Source organism: Podarcis raffonei, chromosome 13 (assembly GCF_027172205.1).
Source record: "Podarcis raffonei isolate rPodRaf1 chromosome 13, rPodRaf1.pri, whole genome shotgun sequence".
In the NCBI taxonomy this organism is placed as follows: Eukaryota; Metazoa; Chordata; class Lepidosauria; order Squamata; family Lacertidae; genus Podarcis; species Podarcis raffonei.
In genome coordinates this window covers 55,880,374-55,901,530 of record NC_070614.1, presented here as the reverse complement: position 1 = coordinate 55,901,530, position 21,157 = coordinate 55,880,374, and the positions used below count along the sequence as shown (strand labels likewise).

The 21,157-nt window shown below is 46.2% G+C and overlaps 2 protein-coding genes across 3 annotated transcripts; both read right to left on the bottom strand.

Moving 5' to 3' along the window:
- Window positions 1–1,616: 1,616 nt before the first annotated feature.
- LOC128400493 (zinc finger protein 420-like) lies at window positions 1,617–20,446 on the bottom strand. The gene is made up of 7 exons (XM_053362707.1): window positions 20,284–20,446; window positions 18,368–18,853; window positions 18,098–18,179; window positions 17,806–17,888; window positions 17,458–17,584; window positions 15,066–15,968; window positions 1,617–2,698 (listed from the first exon to the last, which is right to left on the bottom strand). Exons 2-7 carry the CDS (start codon window positions 18,767–18,769, stop codon window positions 1,674–1,676), a joined length of 2,622 nt encoding a protein of 873 aa, XP_053218682.1. The 5' UTR covers window positions 18,770–18,853; window positions 20,284–20,446; the 3' UTR covers window positions 1,617–1,673.
- LOC128400481 (zinc finger protein 213-like) lies at window positions 3,870–6,004 on the bottom strand. 2 transcript variants are annotated; one of them, XM_053362691.1, is made up of 3 exons: window positions 4,906–6,004; window positions 4,648–4,729; window positions 3,870–4,437 (listed from the first exon to the last, which is right to left on the bottom strand). In XM_053362691.1, the coding sequence occupies exons 1-3, from the start codon at window positions 5,323–5,325 to the stop codon at window positions 4,190–4,192; spliced, it is 750 nt and encodes a 249-aa protein (XP_053218666.1). In that variant the 5' UTR covers window positions 5,326–6,004; the 3' UTR covers window positions 3,870–4,189. The 2 variants fall into 2 exon arrangements, with proteins under 2 accessions (XP_053218666.1, XP_053218667.1); XM_053362692.1 differs by having other exon boundaries at window positions 4,648–4,723.
- Window positions 20,447–21,157: the final 711 nt, after the last annotated feature.

Here is a 21,157-nt window from a genome sequence, read left to right as displayed (position 1 = left end):
GCTGCAAGGGGAATTCCCCCTCCCTTAATTCGGGATGCTACAGTCTACAGATGCTGTGTCTGCCTGCCATTTGGCCTGAGCTGTAAAAAGCACCTTCAAGAGGGTGATGGGAGGTGACACAGTCGTCTTCCAGATGTGCAAAGAACCACCCTCGCCACACTAAACGGGACAGCAAGCCTCACACCCAGATCCGTAGCATAAATGGGAACCTAGGAAGCTGCCTTATAAGGAGTCGGATCCACTACTCCATCTAGCTTAGTAATGGCAACACTGACTGGCAGCAGTCTGCCAGAGTTTCAGGCCTGGAGAAGCCGGGGATTGAACGTGTGGTGTTCTGCGTGCAAAGCCACTGAGTTTACAGCTGTTCCCTTTAAAAACAAACTAAGATTGTAGTCCTCATGGTTATGAAGAAAGGGCTAATTTAAACAGGAACAGAGGGACTTTCCTGTACCAGTCAGGACCCCTGAGCCCATTGAGCTCAGTTTTGTCTTCGTAGATGGGCAGACGCTCGCCGGGGTTTCAGGAGACCCACCCTCAGCCCTGTCCGGAGAAGCTTTCAAGGACTGAACTTGGGATCTTCTCCATGCGCTCCCCATTGAGCTATGATGGCTCCCTCCCTTCTCCTCCCCTGCCCCTCTGCAGGAGGCCTATCTCAGCTTGTCATTATAATGTATATATGTCAAGGGCTTTGAGATGCATATAAAGTCAGGCTCAGCATTATTAACTGGACTTAGATAAGCCATGGTTCCCCTTCCTTCCCTCCTCTGAGGCTCGCTTTAAAGCAGCAAAGCGGACAGGAGCCGCCCGCTTTGCTGCTTTAAATAGTTTAGTACAACATTTGATTCAAAATATTTTTTTTCGTGTTTTCCTCCTCTAAAAACTAGGTGCGCCTTATGGAGTGAAAAATACGGTACATAATAAAAACAAAAATGAAACATACCAATATTCTCCTCCCACAAAGAGACTTAAAAGGATAACATTTAATTGGCCAAAGGCCTGATTGTTAAGTTGTACTTACTTAAACACACTTCCAAACTCTCAGCCAATCAACAGCCCCTCCCCCCAGCTATTATTACCTTAAATCTATTATAATATATTAGTTGATTTACTATTATTACATAAATTACTTTGCTAGAGGAGTATACAGCTTTAAATACAAACACCAGACATGCACAAACAATTTCTAAGAGTCTCATGGGAGAGCCAGTACAGTATATTGCCTAGAGCAGGGATGTCCAACAGGTCGATCGCGAGGTTTTGGTAGATCGTTGTTGATCGCTACCTTGCCCTGCCCCGCTGCCATCCTTCGGTGAGCTACTGTTTCTCTTTGACCCCAAAATAATGTAAAAATGTTGCGCCCCCCCAAAAGCCAACCAACTTATGCCTCCCAACCCCCCTCAAAATGGGGCTTTGACCGAACCCCTAAAAATGGGGGTAGATCACTGCCAGTTTTTTAATCTGTGAGTAGATTGCAGTCTCTTGGAAGTTGGCAGGATTCCCTGGCCTACAGGATTCGACTACACCCTGGGAGACATGGGTTCAAATCCCTACTTGACCATGAAGCTCACTGGACAGCCTTGGGGAGCCTAACCCCAAGCCTAATCTGATTAAACATCAAGAAGATGCATTGCACTGGTTAGAATAGATGACCCTCAAGATTCCTCCTAAAGCTACTATTCTATAATTCCAGGATTTCCCCCACTGTGAGTTCTTTCATGGGAAGTGAGAGTTTGCTTGAAGGTGAATCTCTTTCCGCACTCTTGGCACTGAAATGGTTTCTCCCCAGTGTGAATTCTCCTATGTCGCCATAACTCTTTTCTTGCAGCAAAGCACTTTGTGCATTCCAAGCACTGATAGGGCTTCTCCCCTGTATGAATTCTTTGATGAGAAGTAAGACTGTCCTTCCTGGAAAAGCTCTTTCCACATTCCACACACTGGTATGGTTTCTCTCCGCTGTGAATACTCCGATGTCGACGGAAGTATCTGCTTGTAGTGAAGAACTTCCCACATTCCAAGCACTGATATGGTTTTTCACCACTGTGGATCCTCTGATGTAGACGGAAGTATCTGCTTGTAGTGAAGAATTTTCCACATTCCAAGCACTGATACGGTTTCTCCCATGTATGAATTATTCGATGGGAAGTGAGATAAGAGCTGCGACTGAAGCTCTTCCCACATTCCAAACAATGATATGGTTTCTCCCCTGTATGAATTCTTTGATGGGACGTAAGATTGGCCCTCTGACTGAAGCTCTTCCCACATTCCAAGCACTGATATGGTTTCTCCCCACTGTGAATTCTCTTATGCTGATGAAAGTCACCTCTCGTAGTAAAGCACTTCTCACATTCCAAGCACTGATATGGTTTCTCGCCTGTATGAATTCTTTGATGGGAAGTAAGACTATTCTTCCGACTGAAGCGCTTTCCACACTCCAAACATTGATATGGTTTCTCCCCTGTATGAATTCTTAAATGAGAAGTGAGAGGGCTGCTCTGACTGAAGCTCTTCCCACATTCCAAGCACTGATATGGCTTCTCCCCCGTATGAATTCTTTTATGGGCTTTGAGATGTGAACTGTGATTGAAGCTCTTTCCACATTCCAAGCACTGAAAGGGTTTCTCCCCTGTATGAATTCTTTGATGGGAAGCGAGATTGCTGCTGTCACTGAAGCTCTTTCCACATTCCAAACACGGATAGGGTTTCTTCCCAATAGAATATGGCTTCTCCACTGTGTGGATTTTGTTGTGTTGTCTCTTGTTCTTAATTTCTGATTCATCATCAACTGCAATGAAGAGAGGAACAAATCAGAGCCTAAGAAAGAAATATTTATGGGAAATTCAGATTCAAAAAGCCTGTTCTTGTTTGGGATGAAATTTATTTGGCTCAATCATCAAACCAACTCCACCTGCAAGGTCAGAAGTCTATTTGAATATGAATTGGATTCTCTGTCTACCAATTACCTAGCGTCCAGGGGAGAATTAAACTGCTGGGTAATGACAGAATTCTAAATGGGTCTGGAAAATATCTCAAAACAGCTCAAAACTAAGTACTGGTGATTTCAAAAGATTAAAATGAATATAAAGTTCTGAAACTTTGCCTTTAGCTTCAAAGCTACACTGTTCGTAAATCTCCATTCTCTGTTTCTTTTTTCTATGTGAAACGGACTGAAAACCGACGGTAACTATTTGTAAGTGCAGAGAAGCAGAGACAGTCAAGGGAGCAGAACTAATAGATCATAATTAGTAAATTATAGCAAAAATAACAATGAATGCCTTTTGATATGTCATAACCAGCAGCTAAGAGATGAAATGTGCAGAATGGCTGGAGAGGTTTGAGAGAGAATGCAGGTGAGAGAATGGACACAATCTGTTGGGGAAAACCTGAGTCAGCAGTAGATGAAGAAAAGTCCACAGCTTTACACTGTATGAAGGGAAGAAAGAAAGAAAGAAAGAAAGAAAGAAAGAAAGAAAGAAGCTGTTCCTAAGCCAGAAGCTACGGTTAGAACTGGATATGGAACAACTGATTGGTTCAAAACATGCAGAAAGTCTATCCACATCCTGATCCTTGTGCAAAAAGAGAGAAGCGGAGGAACAATATTCACAGAAAAAACAGTCCCCAGCCCCCCATGCAAGGTGAGCTGTGGGGGTGAGAATCCCTGGCACTCGTTGGGATCCATCCAGATATGGGAGGTTTGTCCCAGAGAAATATCTACTGAATTCCAAAACAGATATTATGACCCAAGAGGGAACTTTACCCAGAGAGATCATGGTCCTCCAAGTCTCCTCCATGACTTCCTTATGCAGAGCTCTCTGGGCAGGATCCAGCAACGTCCACTCCTCAGCCGTGAAACGAACAGCGACATCTTCAAAAGAAACTGAGTTCTGAAATAAAATATCCTTCTCTTAGGCAGCATAAAGATTATTTCCTGCACGTTGCTCTTTTGCTTCCTGCCTGGGCTGTTTTAACTGGATTGGTCTGCTGCACATTTGGATTATTGGTGCTTATTTTAATGAACTCCACGTTGTTTTATTCAGATCAATTTGTCTGTGCAAGTGTTCCAGTTTGCCAAATGGAAGAATCCCTTTCTCCTCTCCCTGTGTGTTGTTCTGGGATGGAAAGACTCTCCAGATGCCCCAAAGACAATTTATAATGAATAATACTAGCGACATTCAGAGTTAAGGTGAAGGGGCTACTCAGTATCCTCTGCACATAAACCTTCATTAATGGCATTTTCAGCCTTTGTTAGGGGCAGCTTTGACAGAAGCAATGAGGAGGGGAGAGATTTGTTCTGTCTCAGAAATGCCCTCTGTCCCTCACCCTCAGCCCCTTTCCCCCCATAGCTCCTTCCCCTCACCTGATCCGGTTCCTCAGCCGCTGCTTCCCCTCCACCAGGATGAAGAGACGCAGGAGGAGGTCTTGCCAGCATCCTTCTTTCACCTGCGAGAGACAAAGGGAAGTGGGGAGACAGGAGTGCAGGATGCTTCTCTCAGAGGTGCTTTCTGACCTTTGTCCCCATTTCATATTTTAGTTATGTTCAAATATATCTCATCTCCTTTGGGTTCTTGGCCCCAAGTGGCTTCTCCCAAAAGATTAGTTTCAGAATCAACAGAATGGAATGAAAAGAAGAAAAACTTCCTTTCTCCTTACCCAGCAGCCTCTCTCTGGTGTCCAACGAAGTCCTCTCTGCCTCAGAGGAATCTGGTCCTATTTCTGCAGAAAGATCCTTTTCCTGAAATAGGAACAAGAATTTGTAATAGAGAATGTGGCGAAGGGTTTGAAAAGGAATGGCTGGGACAAAAACTTGAGGGGTATCTAATGACATTCCCCCAAAAAAGGATGGGATTTAGTGATCTTCTCCCTCCTGTTTGGAGCCCCTTGGGAGTATCAGAGGAAAGTCTCTCTCACCTGCTTCCTCTCCTCCGCCTGACTCAGGAGGAAACCTTCGGCCAGGGCCACTGCCTGGGAACTGGTCTCTGCTCCGCATTCCCTCACCCAGCTCTCCATCTCCGCTGGAAGGACAGCCAGGAGCTGCTCCAAGATCACCAGGTCCAGCATCTCAGCTTTCGTGTGCCTTTCTGGCTTCAGCCACTGGTGGCAAAGGTGGTAGAGTCGGCTGCAAACTTCTCGGGGTCCTTTGGCCTCCTGGGAGCAGAACTGCCTGAACTGCTGGCTCTGCGCCTCTGAGCGAAGGGTGTCCTCCTCTCCTGGGAGCTTCTGTACACAGTTTTCCCAGAATCCTGCACTGCTCCCATTGACAATGCCATGACCTCTTCCTGCTCCAGGGCCAGCTGAGTCTTGTTCATCCATCTTTAGGAAGGAATCCATCTTTTCTTTGACCAAGTTCTGCCTGTCTGATTTAGAGGTGCTGGCAAATACTGCAAAAGAAATATATTGTTCTGTTATAAAATTGACCCGTTGTCAGGAGAACAGAAAGGTTCTCTGAGCAAGTGTGGATGAGTCTTGCTAGGAACCAGGGCTGGACTGCACCACAGGCCAGACTCTGAGCTTTCTTGAAGAAGGAAGGAAGAAGGAAGGAGAAGAAGAAGAAGGAATCCTCTCGCCCTCCTAGGGGGAAAGTGACCAGGCCCAAAGTGGAGGCAACGGAAGAGATTTCTGTCCGACGAATGAGCCTGGTGGCTCCTGCCTCTCAGTGTTTTCAGCCCAGGGATAGAAGCAGAACGGTGATGGAGAAGTGAATCATTTGTTCCAAGTGTGGACACTAGTCCCTATTGAGGGTCCTCATCCTGGGCTCCTCAAGAGTTGCTCTCCCTCCCAGCCCCACTTCAGGGCACATTTCTGCTTCTAGCACTTTGCATCTCCAACATCTCCAGACAGACTCCTGGGGTGGGACCCCTTTTTCTTGTCCTGAGGGCCAAATCCTGATCCGGCCAAGCCCCTGAGGGCCACATGCATGAGGCCAAGCTTCCTGTGGGTGGGAAAGTGCTAAAAAGCAAGTAAAGCACAACTCAGTTTCTTTCTGTCACTGCAACTTGTTTTAAATGGCTTTTAAAATTGTGTTTTAATGGTGTCCTCTTCCCCGGGGAACTTAAGGGAAAGCTTGGGTTATAAATTAATAATATTAATAATAAGAAGAAGTGTTACACAGCTTAATCCCCGCAGAGCCATATATGCGTTGCTATTTGGAAACCCCTGAGGAGTGGGATTGCCAAGAGAGAGGGGAAGTGAGGGAAAGTGAGCCCCGAAGCTGCGCTGCGTCCAAAGGATTAAACTCATAACTGAGTAAAGGAATGAGAGGGAGGAAAGAGGAACCGAGTGAAGCATTTCACCTCCTAGGAAGTTGAACATCTACCTTTGATTTTTAGCAAGGGAAGTTCAAGAGAAGCTGTGCATTTACTACTTTAACGCCTGCAACCTCTTTAGGTTTAGTGTCATGAATAAGTTCACTGTTTCCTGAAAGGACACAACTCCTGACCCTTCTTTGTTTTACCAACTTGGTTTTGTAAATAAAACCTTTCTTATCCGTTCAACGTCTCCCTGAGTCTCCAAGCATCTAAGGTTTCCCTCACACCAAAACCAAGAGAGAACCTGTGGTGGTTAAAATATATATATCTCTAGGAGTCATGGAGAGTTGGGGGGTTTGCCTCAAATGGTGGAAGAGTCATGACAGGAAATAAAACCCACAAGGAGAATGAATTGCTACAGAAAGTTGTCTATTTTGTGAGGGAAAGAGAGTCCTGTGAGGAGAAGGACTCCTGAAGGGAAGAGAGAGTCAGGCAGAAGCAGAAACGGAGGGAGAAACCTCTGAGGGAATTTCAGTCAGGAGACAAAATGGAGGAAGCCAAAACCTGACAGAGAAGCTCAGGCTTTGAAGGAAAGAGATTCAGTTGGCGGGAAAAAGGGGGACAAGGAAAAAGAGGCTGCGCTGAAGAGAAAACGTCAAATATTGTGAGCTAAAACTCAGGCGGAAGATGCAGAAAGTGAGACCTAGAAAAGAGGCCCAAAAAGAAATGTCCCTCAGGGAAGAGAAGGGAGAAATAAATCCCCTCAGGGAAGAGGGAGAAATTCATCCCAAATGCCAGGGGGGAAAAACGAGAGAAGAAGAAGCCTTTCTCTTTGGTCTTGAAAGGACTCTGTTGTCCCAAAGGGGAGAAAACGGAAATTGCTTCAGAGACGCTGGTCAAGCGGAGCAGAGCTGGCCGGAGAGAGAGTTATGGGGAGGTCTACCAATTCAATTAAGAATAAGAATAAGAAGAATAAGAAGAATAAGAAGAAGAAGAAGAAGAAGAAGAAGAAGAAGAAGAAGAATAAGAAGAAGAAGAATGGCAGCCCAGGAGGAGGAGCTGGGGGGACTTGAACCCAGGCCAAGATGGTGAAGAGAGGCCAGAATCTGGCAGGGAAATGGTGGCCGGGAGGCTGAGGCAAAGGAGGCAGGAACTATTATTTTATTCATTTAATTGATTTTCATTTTATGAAATGACAGGAACTATTCCCGCTTGTGTCAGCCTGAACCCACATTCACAGACATGAATAGAGACGCCTTTAATCTGACAATTCTTGCATTTGGAAGCTGCCTAGAAGAGTTCAAAAACTCTGGCGCGGTTTTTAAAAATGTCGGCGCAGATTTTGTTTAAGAGGAGACAGTTCCATCAAGGGTGCAAAGACAAGTTATACTTCATTTTTCTATCTGCCACCAAAGAAACCAGTTTCTTAGCTTGTGAACTTCGGATTTAAAAATAATAATAATACTATGCAGATTAGTCCTTTAGTGCCTTTATTTGTTTTCATTCATAGCTGCAGGGAAAACTTACAAACACATTAATAAAAATATGTAGGATTCTGGTGAGGCTCGATTCAACACTTTGCTGATCAAATTTATCAAATTAATTTGTTTAATTTGTATACCATCCTATACCCACAGGTCTCAGGGTGCTCACAACATAAAATCACAATATTAAAAACACAAAATATATAATAAAAACAACGAAAACCAATACCCCCCCCAAGAGGAGTCTGGGAAGAGAGAGATGTGCAAATACTTTTAGGTAATGACTTAGCCCAGCAGAATAAGTCGCCCAGAGTGGCTGGGGTATTATTATTATTATTATTATTATTATTATTATTATTATTACTATTATTATTATTAAATGCAGGAACCAGGAGTAGGCCTAAAATTCCCAAGCAACAGGCATGAATAGCTGAGCCACAGGCACCTCAGCCAAGCACAGAGAAAATAATGCGGAGTGGGTGGGGGGAAGTCCAGGGGTCAAGAACCTCCAAAATATATTGTTTTGTTATATTGGTAAGAATGCAAAATGTAAACAAAAAATCTTTAAAAGAAAATATTAAAAAAGAAAAGAAAACAATGCCGAGGAATTATTATTATTGAAGAATTATCATCACCGTCATCATTTCCATGCTGCAAAGTACTTAGAGCAAAGGCAGGATTACTTTTAATTATGTGAGGCAGACAAAAAGATTGTTGAAAGTCCAGATCTTTCAAAAGAAGATTGACTACATACCGTCCAACATTTCTCTAAAGAATATAGGACCCTCCTATTCCATTATTATTATTATTATTATTATTATTATTATTATTCTACTATTTATACCCCACCCATCTGACTGGGTTCCCCCAGCCACTCTGGGAGGCTTCCAACATATAAATAAACATAAATAAACATTTAAAAACTTCCATCCTCCAATGGCTCTGGGGTCAGAGAACTGTGGTTTTGGAAGGGGCTCCTGAGGGTCATCCAGCCCAACCCGCTGCGATGCAGGAATCTCAACTCAAGCATCCCTGAGAGAGTCTTCCCAAGGGATCCTGCTCCTCTTTCCAGCAGGGCCTCTCCTGCCTCAGTTTCCTTGGCTGGGGAGACCTCCAGGGCTTCTCAGCAGGGCTTTCTGTTCAGTCCTAAAGATCCCCTGAACACTTGAGCGGCTGCATGTCTGAATGGGCACACGAGTGTCAGCCTGGAGTCCGGATATCTCCCTTGTCTGATTCATTGGGGGGGGGAGCTTCACTCCACCTGAGGAGCTCAGCATCGGAGCAGGAGAGAAGCCCTGCAGGATGAGGCCAGGGGGCCCCTCCGGATTCCCCCCTCCTGCTCCCCCTGGGGCCTGAATGGGAAGCCCCCCGGCAGGACCCTCTCTCGCCCTGCGCTTCCTTCCAGCAACTGGGATTCAGCAGCATCGCTGGGGAGACAAGAAGCCAAGCAGAGCCCCTCCTCCTCCTCCTCCTCCCTGCCCTGGTCCCAGCCTGGCCTCCTGGGGCAGGGAGTTCCGCAGGCTTGACTCTGCACGGCACCAAGAAGCGCTTTCTCTTCTCTGCCCCCCATCTTCCCAAAGACTTTCTTTCTTTATTGCATAGGTCAGGTTTTGCTTTTTATTTTTTGCGCATATTTTAATGTTTCTGCTGGGCTGCAACTCCTGCTGGTGATCAATGCCTTGAACTGGGTTTCTTTGCAGCCCCCCCCCAAGGGCCAAGGAAGAGGAGCTGCAGGAAGAAGGCCCTCCCTGCCCCCCCCCGCAGCCCTGGGACCCGCCCCCCCGCCCCCCATTGCACCCTTTGCAAGAAGAGCAGAGACCCACCGGATTCCCAAGAGATCACCGATGCATGTGCAGAGGAGAGGCGCTTGGCCGGGAAGGGCTCCCCCCCCCGCCTGGATCTCCTCTCTCCTCTCTAGGAATCCAGCTTAGTGCCTTTTAACCCTTTGCAAGCCAGCGCAGCCCGCTCGGCGACAGGGAGGAAAACTGCTCCCTCTCGCTCTGCGCTTTCTCCAGGCCGGGCAGAATCCTGTCCAGTTCCATCAAGTTGCCTCTCACTCGCCTTCCTCTAAACCAGACATCCCCAAACGCCACATAGGGAAGCCGGCCACCCCCCTTGCTCATTTCGGCGGCCCTTGGCTGAAACTTTTTCCAACTCTACAAATATCCTTTTTGAGGAGAGGCGACCAGAACTGGAGACTGTGCCCCCAAGGCAGTTACACCATAGATTTCTATTTGCAGTTTTATTTTCCACTCCTTTCCTAACGATCCCTGGTGTGAAGTTTGTCTTTTTTCACAGCCACCACACACTGCGTCTACGGCTTCACTGAGCTGCCTGCTGCAACCCCCCAGGACTCACTCCTGGTCCATCTCCACCAGTCCAGATTCCAGGAGTGAGTATGTGAAGTTAAGAGTTTTGCGTAATGGGTCCTTGTCATCCTAGAAAAAGGGACAAGTGGGGTGCTGCAGGGTTCTGTCCTGGGACCAATGTTGTTCCAAGTCTTTATAAATGACGTGGATGAAGGAATTTAGGCGATGCTCAACAAATTTGCAGACGACACCAAACTGGGAGGGACAGCTCATGCCATAGAAAACAGAATCAGAATTCAAAACAATCATAGCTGACAATTCTTAACCCGAGGTAATATTTCTGGGTTAGTGGAGTCCGTATGTAACCTGAAGCGTTTGTAACCCAAGGTACCACTGTATAACAGAAAAGCACCAGAGTGTAGTGTATGCAGATGTGTGTGGCACACTTAGGGAAGAATAAGTATATTCTAATTTTTCCGGGTGTTTTCGCAAGGTACTTCTAAAAGAGAAAAGTGAAGCAGTGGAGATGTTCAGAAAATACCTTGCCACAGTGAGCAGCAAGTTTCAGAAGAAACTCACAACTCTGGTCAGCGACAATGGAGGTGAGTTTACCTCCAGCCACATGAGAACCCTCCTGGAAGAGGAAGGGGAGGTGTGTGAGCGCAGCATGCAACAAAACTCAATCAGGAGGGAAAGTTTCAGTCTCTTATGGAGATGACTAGGTGCATGCTGAGGGACTCTGGACACTTGTCCAGCAGGACATCGAACGGTGTTTGTCTTATCCATTGTCTCCAGACACACACCTTCAACATTCAAACATATTACTTAACGCAGTGGTTTTCAATCAGTGTGCCATGGCACCCTGGGGTGCCTGGAGTGATGCTCAGGGGTGCTGCAGGCAACTCTGGCCTCTGGCCTTCTTTTGTTCCCTCCCTCCTCTGATGCCCTCACGGCCTAGGACCCTCGTACCTACGGGACCGCCTCTCCCGGTCTGCCCCACGGAGGACCTCAAGGTCCATAAATAGCAACACCCTAGTGGTCCCAGGCCCTAAGGAAGTTAGATTAGCCTCAACCAGAGCCAGGGCCTTTGCAACTCTGGCCCCGACTTGGTGGAACGCTCTGCCTCATGAGACCAGTGCCCTACAGGATCTGATTTCTTTCCGCAGGGCCTGTAAGACAGAGTTGTTCCGCCTGGCCTTTGGCTTGGAGCCAATTTGATTCCCTCCCTCCCTCTCTTTCTTTTTTCTTTTCCTTTCTCCTCCTGCGATGAGGCTACATTTCAAAATTTTAATGTTTCAATATTTTAATGTTGTATTTTAATCTTGTTTTTTAAGTTGTAATCATTCAACTTGTTTTTATTATTGCTTGTTAGCCGCCCTGAGCCCGGCCTTGGCTGGGGAGGGCGGGGTATAAATAAAAATTATTATTATTATTATTATTATTATTATTATTATTATTATTATTATTATCATCTCTTCCTCCCAAAGGCTGGTATGGCTGTTTGTTGCAGCAGCCTTGGTCACCAGCTCCCCTGGCAAATGGTGCCTCCGGGGCAGGCCAGGGGGTGCTGGTTAGCAGGAGCTGAAGTGGGTTCGGAGGAAGCAAGCAAGCGGGCGAGGGAGCCCAGCCAGCCCATCCGCCAGTCCCAGGCCCCTGTGGGGCAGTGTGGGGAGACACCTCTCTTTGGGGCAGCCCAGAGACCAGGGCAGCAGCAGCAGCTGTCCAGAGGACTCCCAAGGAGGAGGGAGAGGAGAGGAGGCTGAGGGAACACTGCACTGTAATAAACAAAAATCTGCTCTTATTCCCTTATGGGGGACACAAGAACCCTTATAGAGTCCTTTGCAGGTTCTCTATCGGTCAGAGAAAATAACAGAGGCCAGCCAGAGAATATTGAGAAGCAAAGCAGTTCGTAAGCCTGATCTTGATTGATCTGCTGCAACAGGGTGCTCGCCCCTGAGGAGGACCCAGAACAAAGGTGTGCCTGCCCTTATACAGACATTTTAAATTCCCTGCCCTGGAGCTCCATACCGCCCCTCCATACATCATACAAACATCACAGAAGGGGTGTAACCCAAGATCACCCCCCACAAACATCATGCCTACATCACAGAAAAGGCGGTCTGCAACAAATATTTGAAAGTTGTTGTTTTTCCTGTCTGCCAGGTTATCCGATGATGCCTTATCTGATTGCCTTTCCTGGTAGTCTGGCCATTCCTTTGAGATGGTGACTTCCCAATTCCTGAGACAATGGGAAGGTTCCCTCACCCCCTCCCTCCTTGCTCAGAAAACATTTGGTCAGTTTGGGAGTCAAAATGGTTTCAGCACGGTCTTCTTGTGCTGCTCCAGACATGTGGTCCACATATCTATGTTTGTGCTTGGTTGGTACATTGCTGTATAGCTAGGTTTGCTTTTATGAAGAGCTCTAGATGAGCTCTGCTCATGCAGAGGTCTAGTTTGTCTCCCTGTGTTGTGCTGCCACCGCCTTCACTCAGAGGGGCTCTGGCAGCGCCCACCCCCTCCTGCGCCCCCTCCCCACTGCATTCAAGGGGCACAGCTGGGAGCTGGGTCTTGACTGGGTATTCCACCAAACACCCCCTTTATTCCCGCTGCCACCCCAGAGAACTCTTCCCTGAACACTTCACCCTAAAGGAGTGAAGAATGAAGTGTGTGTTGGAACACAGCTGATTTATTTAATAATTAGGTTTTTAAGATAACTTTGTATACATAAGCACATGGTTTCAAATGTTTCATAGGGAGTTGTACCTGAGTGGCTATTTTGCTTTCTTTAGCTCTCGTGATTTATGTGGAAATTGTTCGGTTTGGTTTTGCATTTTTACATGTTTTATTTATTGCTTATGACTACTTTTTGTATTTAATTCATTAAATTTGTATACTGCCTTCATCCAGAGACCTCAGGGTGCTTCACAGCATAAAACAAAACAAACCAATAACCGCCCTCCCACAAACACATTTAAGACAATATGCAAAGTTTAATAAGCCACAGGCCTGATTGTATGTTTTATTCAAAATCCTTTTCAAACTCTCAGCCAATCACCTCTCACCCCCAACATCCCAAACTCACACTTTACCCCTCACTAGCTAACATTACCTTAAATCTACTATTATACTGTGCTTATTATATTACTTTGTTACATGTGCATACAAACACCAGAACACCACAACTGAACTTTAAGCAGACACACATGCATGCAGGATTTCTAAGAGTCTCATTAGAAAGTCAGTGTAGTATACTGGAAGGAGGGCTGGACGATGACCTGGGAGACCTGGGTTCAAATTCCCACACTGGGGGGGGGGGCCAGATACTGCTTCATAGCCTAACCTACCTCACAGGGTTATTGTCAGGATTACAAAAGGAGGGGGAGAACTATGTGGCACCACCTGGAGCTCCTTGAAGGTGATATATGAAGGCAATCAATGAATTTCAATAAGGGCAAATGTCAGGTTCTGCGCTTAGGCAGGAAGAACCAGCTGCACAAATATAGGATGGGGGACGCCTGGTTTGCCATAAGGACATGTGAAAAGGATCTAGGGGTCTTAATAGAACAAAAACTGAATATGAGTCAACAGTGTGATGCTGCGGGGGGGGGGGAGCTAATGCTGTTCTAGGCTGAATCAACAGAAGTCTGGTGTGCAGAGCAACGGAAGTCATAGCAGTTCTGCCTTGGGTGTGTTCTGGGCATGTTTAGCCTGGAAAACAGAAGCCTAAGAGGTGATACGATACCTGAGAGATCTCAAGGGCTGTCCCACGGAATTAAGAAGCCTGAATCACAAGGGAAGCAGCATGAACACTTCCCTTCAGCAGGGCTATCTTAGAAGGTGACCCGGAAACTACAACTAATCCAGAATGCGGCAGCTAGATGGGTGACTGGGAGCGGCCGCCAAGACCACATAACACCAGTCCTGAAAGACCTACACTGGCTCCCAGTACCTTTCCGAGCACAATTCAAAGTGTTGGTGCTGACCTTGAAAGCCCTAAACGGCCTCAGTCCAGTAGACCTGAAGGAGTGTCTCCACCCCCATCATTCTACCCGGACACTGAGGTCCAGCACCAAGGGCCTTCTGGCGGTTCCCTCGCTGCGAGAAGCCAAGATACAGGGAACCAGGCAGAGGGCCTTCTCGGTGGTGGCACCTGCCCTGTGGAACGCTCTCCCAGCAGATGTCAAAGAGAAAAACAACCACCAGACTTTTAGAAGATATATGAAGGCAGCTCTGTTTAGGGAAGCTTTTAATGTTTGACCAATTACTGTATTTTAATATTTTGTTGGAAGCCACCCAGAGTGGCTGGGGAAACCCAGTGAGATGGGTGGGGTATAAATAATAAATTATTATTATTATTATTATTAAGCGGAAAGCTACTAGTTTTATTAAATTGGAATATAATTGTTGATTAACAAATGTAACTTTCTATATGGAAAATGTAACTTTCTATATGGAAAATAATATCACAAAAAGGGAGGTCTTGAATACTGAGACTTATGAGGAATGCTTGAGGGAGCTGGGGGTGATTATCACAGAGAAGAGTGCATGGAGATATGATGGGCATCTTCAAATATCTCAAGGGATGTCACATGGAAGATGTGATTTCTCCTTCTCCACAGGATAGAACTCCAACCAATGGCTCCAAGTTACAAGAAAGGAGATTCTGACTAAACATCAGGCAGAACTTCTGAAGGTAAGACCTATCTGACTGAGGAACAGATGCCACCAGAAGGTGGTGGAAAGTGGAAAGTTTTTAAGCAGAGGTTGGATGGTCCTCTGTCATGGATGCTTTAGCTGAGATTCCTGCTTTGCACAGGGTTCAGCTAGATAACCATCAGAATCCCTTCCAACTCTATGATTCCATGATCCTATGATTCTCCCCGCTGTGACTTCTTTGATGGGGAATGAGCTTGATCCTTCAAAGGTATTTCCACATTCCAAGGACAGTTAGAGTTTCTCCCTTGTGAATTATTTGTGGGAAGTGAGAGAGATGCTATGACTGACGTTCTTTCCATATTCCAAGCACTGATATGGTTTCTCACCTGCATGAGTTCTCCGATGTGAAGTGAGGTGGGCCTTCTGACTGAAGTTCTTCCCGCATTCCAGACACTGATATGGTTTCTCCCCCGTATGGATTCTTTGATGGGAAGTGAGAAAAGTACTCTTACGGAAGCTCTTCCCACATTCCACACACTGATATGGTTTCTCCCCTGTATGAATTCTTTGATGGGAAATTAGATTTGTTTTCTCATTGAACCGCTTCCCACATTCCAAACAATGATATGGTTTCTCCCCCGTATGGAGTCTTTGATGGTTAGTGAGAACGGAACTCTTACGGAAGCTCTTCCCACATTCCGTACACTGATATGGTTTCTCCCCTGTATGAATTCTTTCATGGATAGTGAGGTGGGCCCTTTGACTGAAGCCCTTCCCACATTCCAAGCACTGGTATGGTTTCTCCCCTGTATGGATTCTTCGATGGGAACTGAGGTGGGTCCTCTGGCTGAACCTCTTCCCACATTCTAGGCACTCATACGGTTTCTCCCCTGTATGAATTTTTTGATGGGAAGTGAGGTGGGCTCTCTGGTTGAACCTTTTCCCACATTCCAAGCATGGATATGGTTTCTCCCCTCTATGAATTCTTTGATGGGAAGTCAAACTTATCTTCCAGACGAAGCCCTTCCCACATTCCAAGCACTGATATGGTTTCTCTCCACTGTGAATTCTCTGAGGTCGACAGACGCTTGTGCTTATATGAGAGCCCTTAACAGACTCCAAGCACTGACAGGGTTCGTTCCCAATGGGATTTCTTTCATGGGAAACTGAATGGGAGCTCTGGCTGAAGTTCTCTCCAGACTCCAAATATTGATATGGCTTCTCCATGTGGATTTTTTCGTGGTCTCCCTTGTTCTTAATTTCCAATCCATCTCCACCTGCAATGAAGAGAGAAATGGATTAGAGCCTCAAAAAAAATGGAGCCCCCCGTTATTGAACAAAGCTCATTAACGCTTTTGAGAGAGGAGGAACTGAAGGGAGTTAGATGGGAGGACGTACTTCAGGGTTCACTGCCTTTGTGTACTGGCATTCAGGGACATATTTATGGAAACATAAGATTTGACAAGACTGGCTCTTTTCTGGGACAGCTTTTGTTTGACTCAATCATGGAATCTGGGCCATCTCTAATGTCTGTCATCTGTTTGGTCAACAAAAAACAGACCAGGGCAAAAGCAAAAGCAAAAACAATTGTCAGAATCTGTTGTTGTACAATGGCTTTATAAATGACATGGATAGAGGAATTTAGGGAATGCAAATCAAATTTGCAGATGACACCAAACTGGGAAGGGTAGTTAATTTCACAGAAGAAAGAACCAGAAATCAAAATGACCTTAACAGATTGAAGAACTAGGCCCCAGCTAACAAAATGAATTTCAACAGAGACAAATGTCAGGTTCTTCACTTAGGCAGGAAGAACAAGATGCACAAATATAGGATGGGGGACACCTGGCCTTATGGTAGTGCATGTGGAAAGTATCTAGAGGTCTTAGTTGACCACAGGCTTAATATAAGACAATAGTGTGATGCAGCAGCAAAAAAGGCGAATGATCTTCTAGGCAGCATCAACAGAAGTCTAGTGTCCAGATCAAGGGTAGTAATAGTCCCACTCTATTCCGGCTTGGTCAGACCACATCTGTAATAGTGTTTCCAGTTCTGGGCACCACAATTTTAGAAGGATGCTGACCAGCTGGAAGGTATGCAGAGGAGGGCAGCCAAGATGATCAAGGGTCTGGAAACCAAGCCTTATGGGGAACGGTTGAAGGAGCTGGGTATGTTTAGCCTGCAAAACAGGAGACTGAGAGGAGATATGAGAGCCATCTTCAGATATCTCAAGGGCTGCCACATGGAAGAAGGAACAAGCTTGTTTTCTCCTGCTCTGGAGGGTAGGATCCAAACCAATGGCTTGAAGTTACAAGAAAGTAGAGTCTGACTAATTATCAGAAATAACTTTCTGAGGGTAAGAACTGTTGAGCAGTGGAACTGTCTCCATTGGAATGTTGTGGACTTTACTTCCTTGGAGGTTTTTAAGAAGAGGTTAGAAGACCATCTGTCATGAATGCTTTAGATGAGATTCCTGCATTGCAGGGGGTGGGACTAGATGATTCTATGATTCCCTAACCACTCTATATCTTAAAGGTCCATGGTAGTTCAAACAGCCAGATCATGGTTTAAAAAGGCATCAATGGCAAAATAATAACCACAGACAAAAGAATCCATAGCCCCCCATTCAAGGTGAGCTGTGAGGGTGTTATAATCACAGGTGCTCTAGGTGGTGCTGTTGAGCTCAATCAAAATCTGGGAGGCTTCACACATAGATATATTTATGGAATTTCCAAACAAATATTATGATTCAAGAGGGAACCTTACCTAGAGAAGCCAAGATCCCATGATTCTCCTCCATGACTTCCTTATGCAGAGCTCTCTGGGCAGGATCCAGCAACGCCCACTCCTCCTCCGTGAAACGAACAGCGACATCTTCAAAACACACTGGTCCCTGAAAGAAGAAAAAGGTCGTCCCCTTAGACTGCATTAATATTATCGACTACACATTGTTCTGTTGTTTTCTGCCTGTTTGTTGTTGTGCTGTTTTAATGGCTTTGTTTCACTACACATTTTGACTATGGATGCTTATTTTAATGTCTAAATGGAATTTTTAAAATTGTGCATTCTAATGCCCCCCCCAGCCTCTTTTCCCCCATAGCTCCTTCCCCTCACCTGATCCGGTTCCTCAGCCGCTGCTTCCCCTCCACCAGGATGAAGAGATGCAGGAGGAGGTCTTGCCGGCATCCTTCTTTCACCTGCGAGAGACAAAGGGAAGTGGGGAGACAGGAGTGCAGGATGCTTCTCTCAGAGGTGCATTTGGGAGTTTGTCCCCATTTCATATTTTAGTTATGCTAAAATATATCTCATCTCCTTTGGCCTCATGACCCCAAGTGGCTTCTCCCAAAATATTAGTTTCAAAATCAACAGTATGGAATCAAAAGAAGAAAACTTCCTTCCTCCTTACCCAGCGGCTTCTCTCTGGTGTCCAATGAAGTCCTCTCTGCCTCAGAGGAATCAGGACCCATTTCTGCAAACAGAACCTTTCCCTGAAATAGGATTCCAAACAGGGAAGAGGGTCAGAATAAGAATGAAAGAGGCAAAAAATTTAGAGGCTTCTGATATCCCGCCTTGGATGCTTTCCAAAAAAAAAGGATGGGCCATTAGTAGAGCATTTGGGATACTCTCCCTTATCTATTGAGCCCCTTGGGAGCATCCAGAGGGAAGTCTCTCTCACCTGCTTCCTCTCCTCCGCCTGACTCAGGAGGAAACCTTCGGCCAGGGCCACCGCCTGGGAACTGGTCTCCGATCCGCATTCCCTCACCCAGCTCTCCACCTCCAGAGGAAGGACAGCCAGGAACTGCTCCAAGATCACCAGGTCCAGCATCTCAGCTTTTGTGTGCCTTTCTGGCTTCAGCCACTGGTGGCAAAGCTGGTAGAGTCGGCGGCAAACCTCACGGGGTCCTTTGGCCTCCTGGGAGCAGAACTGCCTGAACTGCCGGCTCTGCGCCTCTGAGCGAAGGGTGTCCTCCTCACCCAGGATCTTCTGCACAGGGTTTTCCCAGAATCCCCCACTCCTCCCCGTTTCCATAGCATGGTCTCTTCCTGCTTCAGGGCCAGCTGAGTCTTGCTCATGCATCTGTGCTCTCAGGAAGCCTCCAAGAGAATGTTAGGGATCCCCCTTTTCACCTGTCAAATTCTGAATGAGAGGTGCTGGCAAATTCTACAAAGCAAATACATTGTTCTGTTATAAAATTTGCACACTGTCAGAAGAAAAAAGTTCTCTATTAAGTGAGGATGTGTCTCCGCCCTCCGTATTCTAAGAGTGTTTATTCATTTTTTGCATAGGTCAGGTTTTCATTTTTTTGGTGTGTGTATATTTTATGTCTCAATGTTTCCATCTGGTTAATAAATGGGGTTTATTAATTTCACTGATTTACATTATTTATCTATATGAGTAACTTTGTATCAATGTAACATTTTTATATGCAACTGTGTATTTTTGCAATATTTTTGTTTACGTAGTCTGTGCTTGCTTTCGTTTCCTGTGCACTGCTTAGAGATTTTTCTAATCTATGAAGAGGTATAGAAATCAAATAATCCATAAACTCATCACTTTTCCCCGATGCAGAGACCCCTCCCTAGAAGGGCAATAAGGGTATGGGTCCAGGTAAATAATACAGTTGCAGGCCTCCTGAGAACTTGCCGCCCGCTCTGGCTTTACTGAGCCTCTTGAGCTTGCTGATCATAAGGTTGGCAGTTCAAATCTCCATAATGGAGTGAGCTCCCGTTGCTCGGTCCCTGCTCCTGCCAACCTAGCAGTTCGAAAGCACGCAGTGCAAGTAGATAAATAGGTACTGCTGCAGCGGGAAGGTAAACAGCGTTTCTGGGCACTATGGTTTCCCTCTTGGTGTCCCATTGCGCCAGAAGAAGCGTCTCCACCCCCATCGGCCAGCCAGGACACTGTGGTCCTCCTCCGAGGGCCTTTTGGTGGTTCCCTCCCTGTGAGAAGTGAGGTTACAGAGAACCAGGTAGAGGGCCTTTTTGGTGGTGGCGCCTGCCCTGTGGAACACCCTCCCACCAGATGTCAATGAGATACAGAACTATCTGAGTTTTCAGAAGCCTGTTTAGGGAAGTTTTTAATGTTTGATGTTTTATTGTGTTTTTAATATTCTGTTGGGAATCGCCCAGAGTGTCTGGGGAGGCCCAGCCAGATGGGCGGGGTCTAAGTAATAAATTAGTATTATTATCAATGCCTTTTTTCCTTTAAAAATGTTTAGGGGTACTCTCATTTTCCTACTCATATTGAAATACTGCCCCTCAATGAGGCCAAACTTAGATTCAGAAAATGTCTAGGGGTATTCGTCCCCCTGCGTCCCCCCAGAAAAAAGCACTGATGATTATTATTTAGTCCTGCTGGCCACATGACCCAGAAACTCTGTGGACAAACGCCTGCTCCCTTGGCCTGAAAAGGGAGATGAGCGCTGCACCCCATAGTTGCCTTTGACCGGACTTAAGGGTCAGGGGTCCCTTTACCTCTTAGCAAGAGAAGGACCCTCTGCTCCCTGACTTGGGGATCTCCCCCTGCATGAGCCGAACAGCCCCCCAGCCCCCCTCCCCTGCAGCCCATGCAAGAAGAGAGAAGAGACTCACCAGGTCCCAGAAGAGGCAGAGCAGAGGCAACAGCCCCCTTCTCCTTGCAGAGGAGACAAAAACCACCCCCTTGCAGGAAAGGACAGGGAAGCTTCTGCTTGGGAGGACCTGCTCCCCCCTGCAGTTATTTCCGGTCCTCTCTAGGAATGTAACACTCACTTCATTTTAACCCTTGGAAGGAGGTACCTTTGCTCTGGAGAACTGGATTCTGTTATAACAGCATTCTAATGACAGAGGACGAGATGGTTGGATAGTGTTTTCGAGGTTACCAGCATGAGTTTGACCAATCTGCGGGAGGCAGTGGAGGACAGAGGTGCCTGGCGTGCTCTGGTCCAGGGGGTCACGAAGAGTCGGACACGACTAAACGACTCAACAACAACAAATGGCACTATCCTAATAACAGGAATAATGAGAACCACAAAAACATAAAGCCCATAAATTCCCATTTATTGAGCAGATGAAAGCATCTGGACATAAAATATGAACAAAGAATAGAAGTGAAAACCTGACCTATGCTATCAAGAGACAAAGATTGTTGGAAGATGGAGAGCAAAGAGGATGAGGGCAATGCATGGAGGAAGAGAGCTCCAGGGGTGGCTCATCTTTTGTCTCCAGTCTGTGGCCGGAAACCCCCCCCCTCGTCTTTTCCACACGCTCACTTGTAATGCACAAGCACCACACACACACACACCTATCCCCATCCGGGAGACATCCCTTTAGAGGGTTGTTTTCCTTAAACAAAGCCTTCCGTAAATAAGGAAGCGCTATTTTGACAAGCTCTATAGAATCCCGATTCCCTTCATGTAATTCCCCTCAGTAGACCGGGCGGACGAACTCTGGGTCAGCCGGCTGCCGTCTCGACCAATCAGCGTTA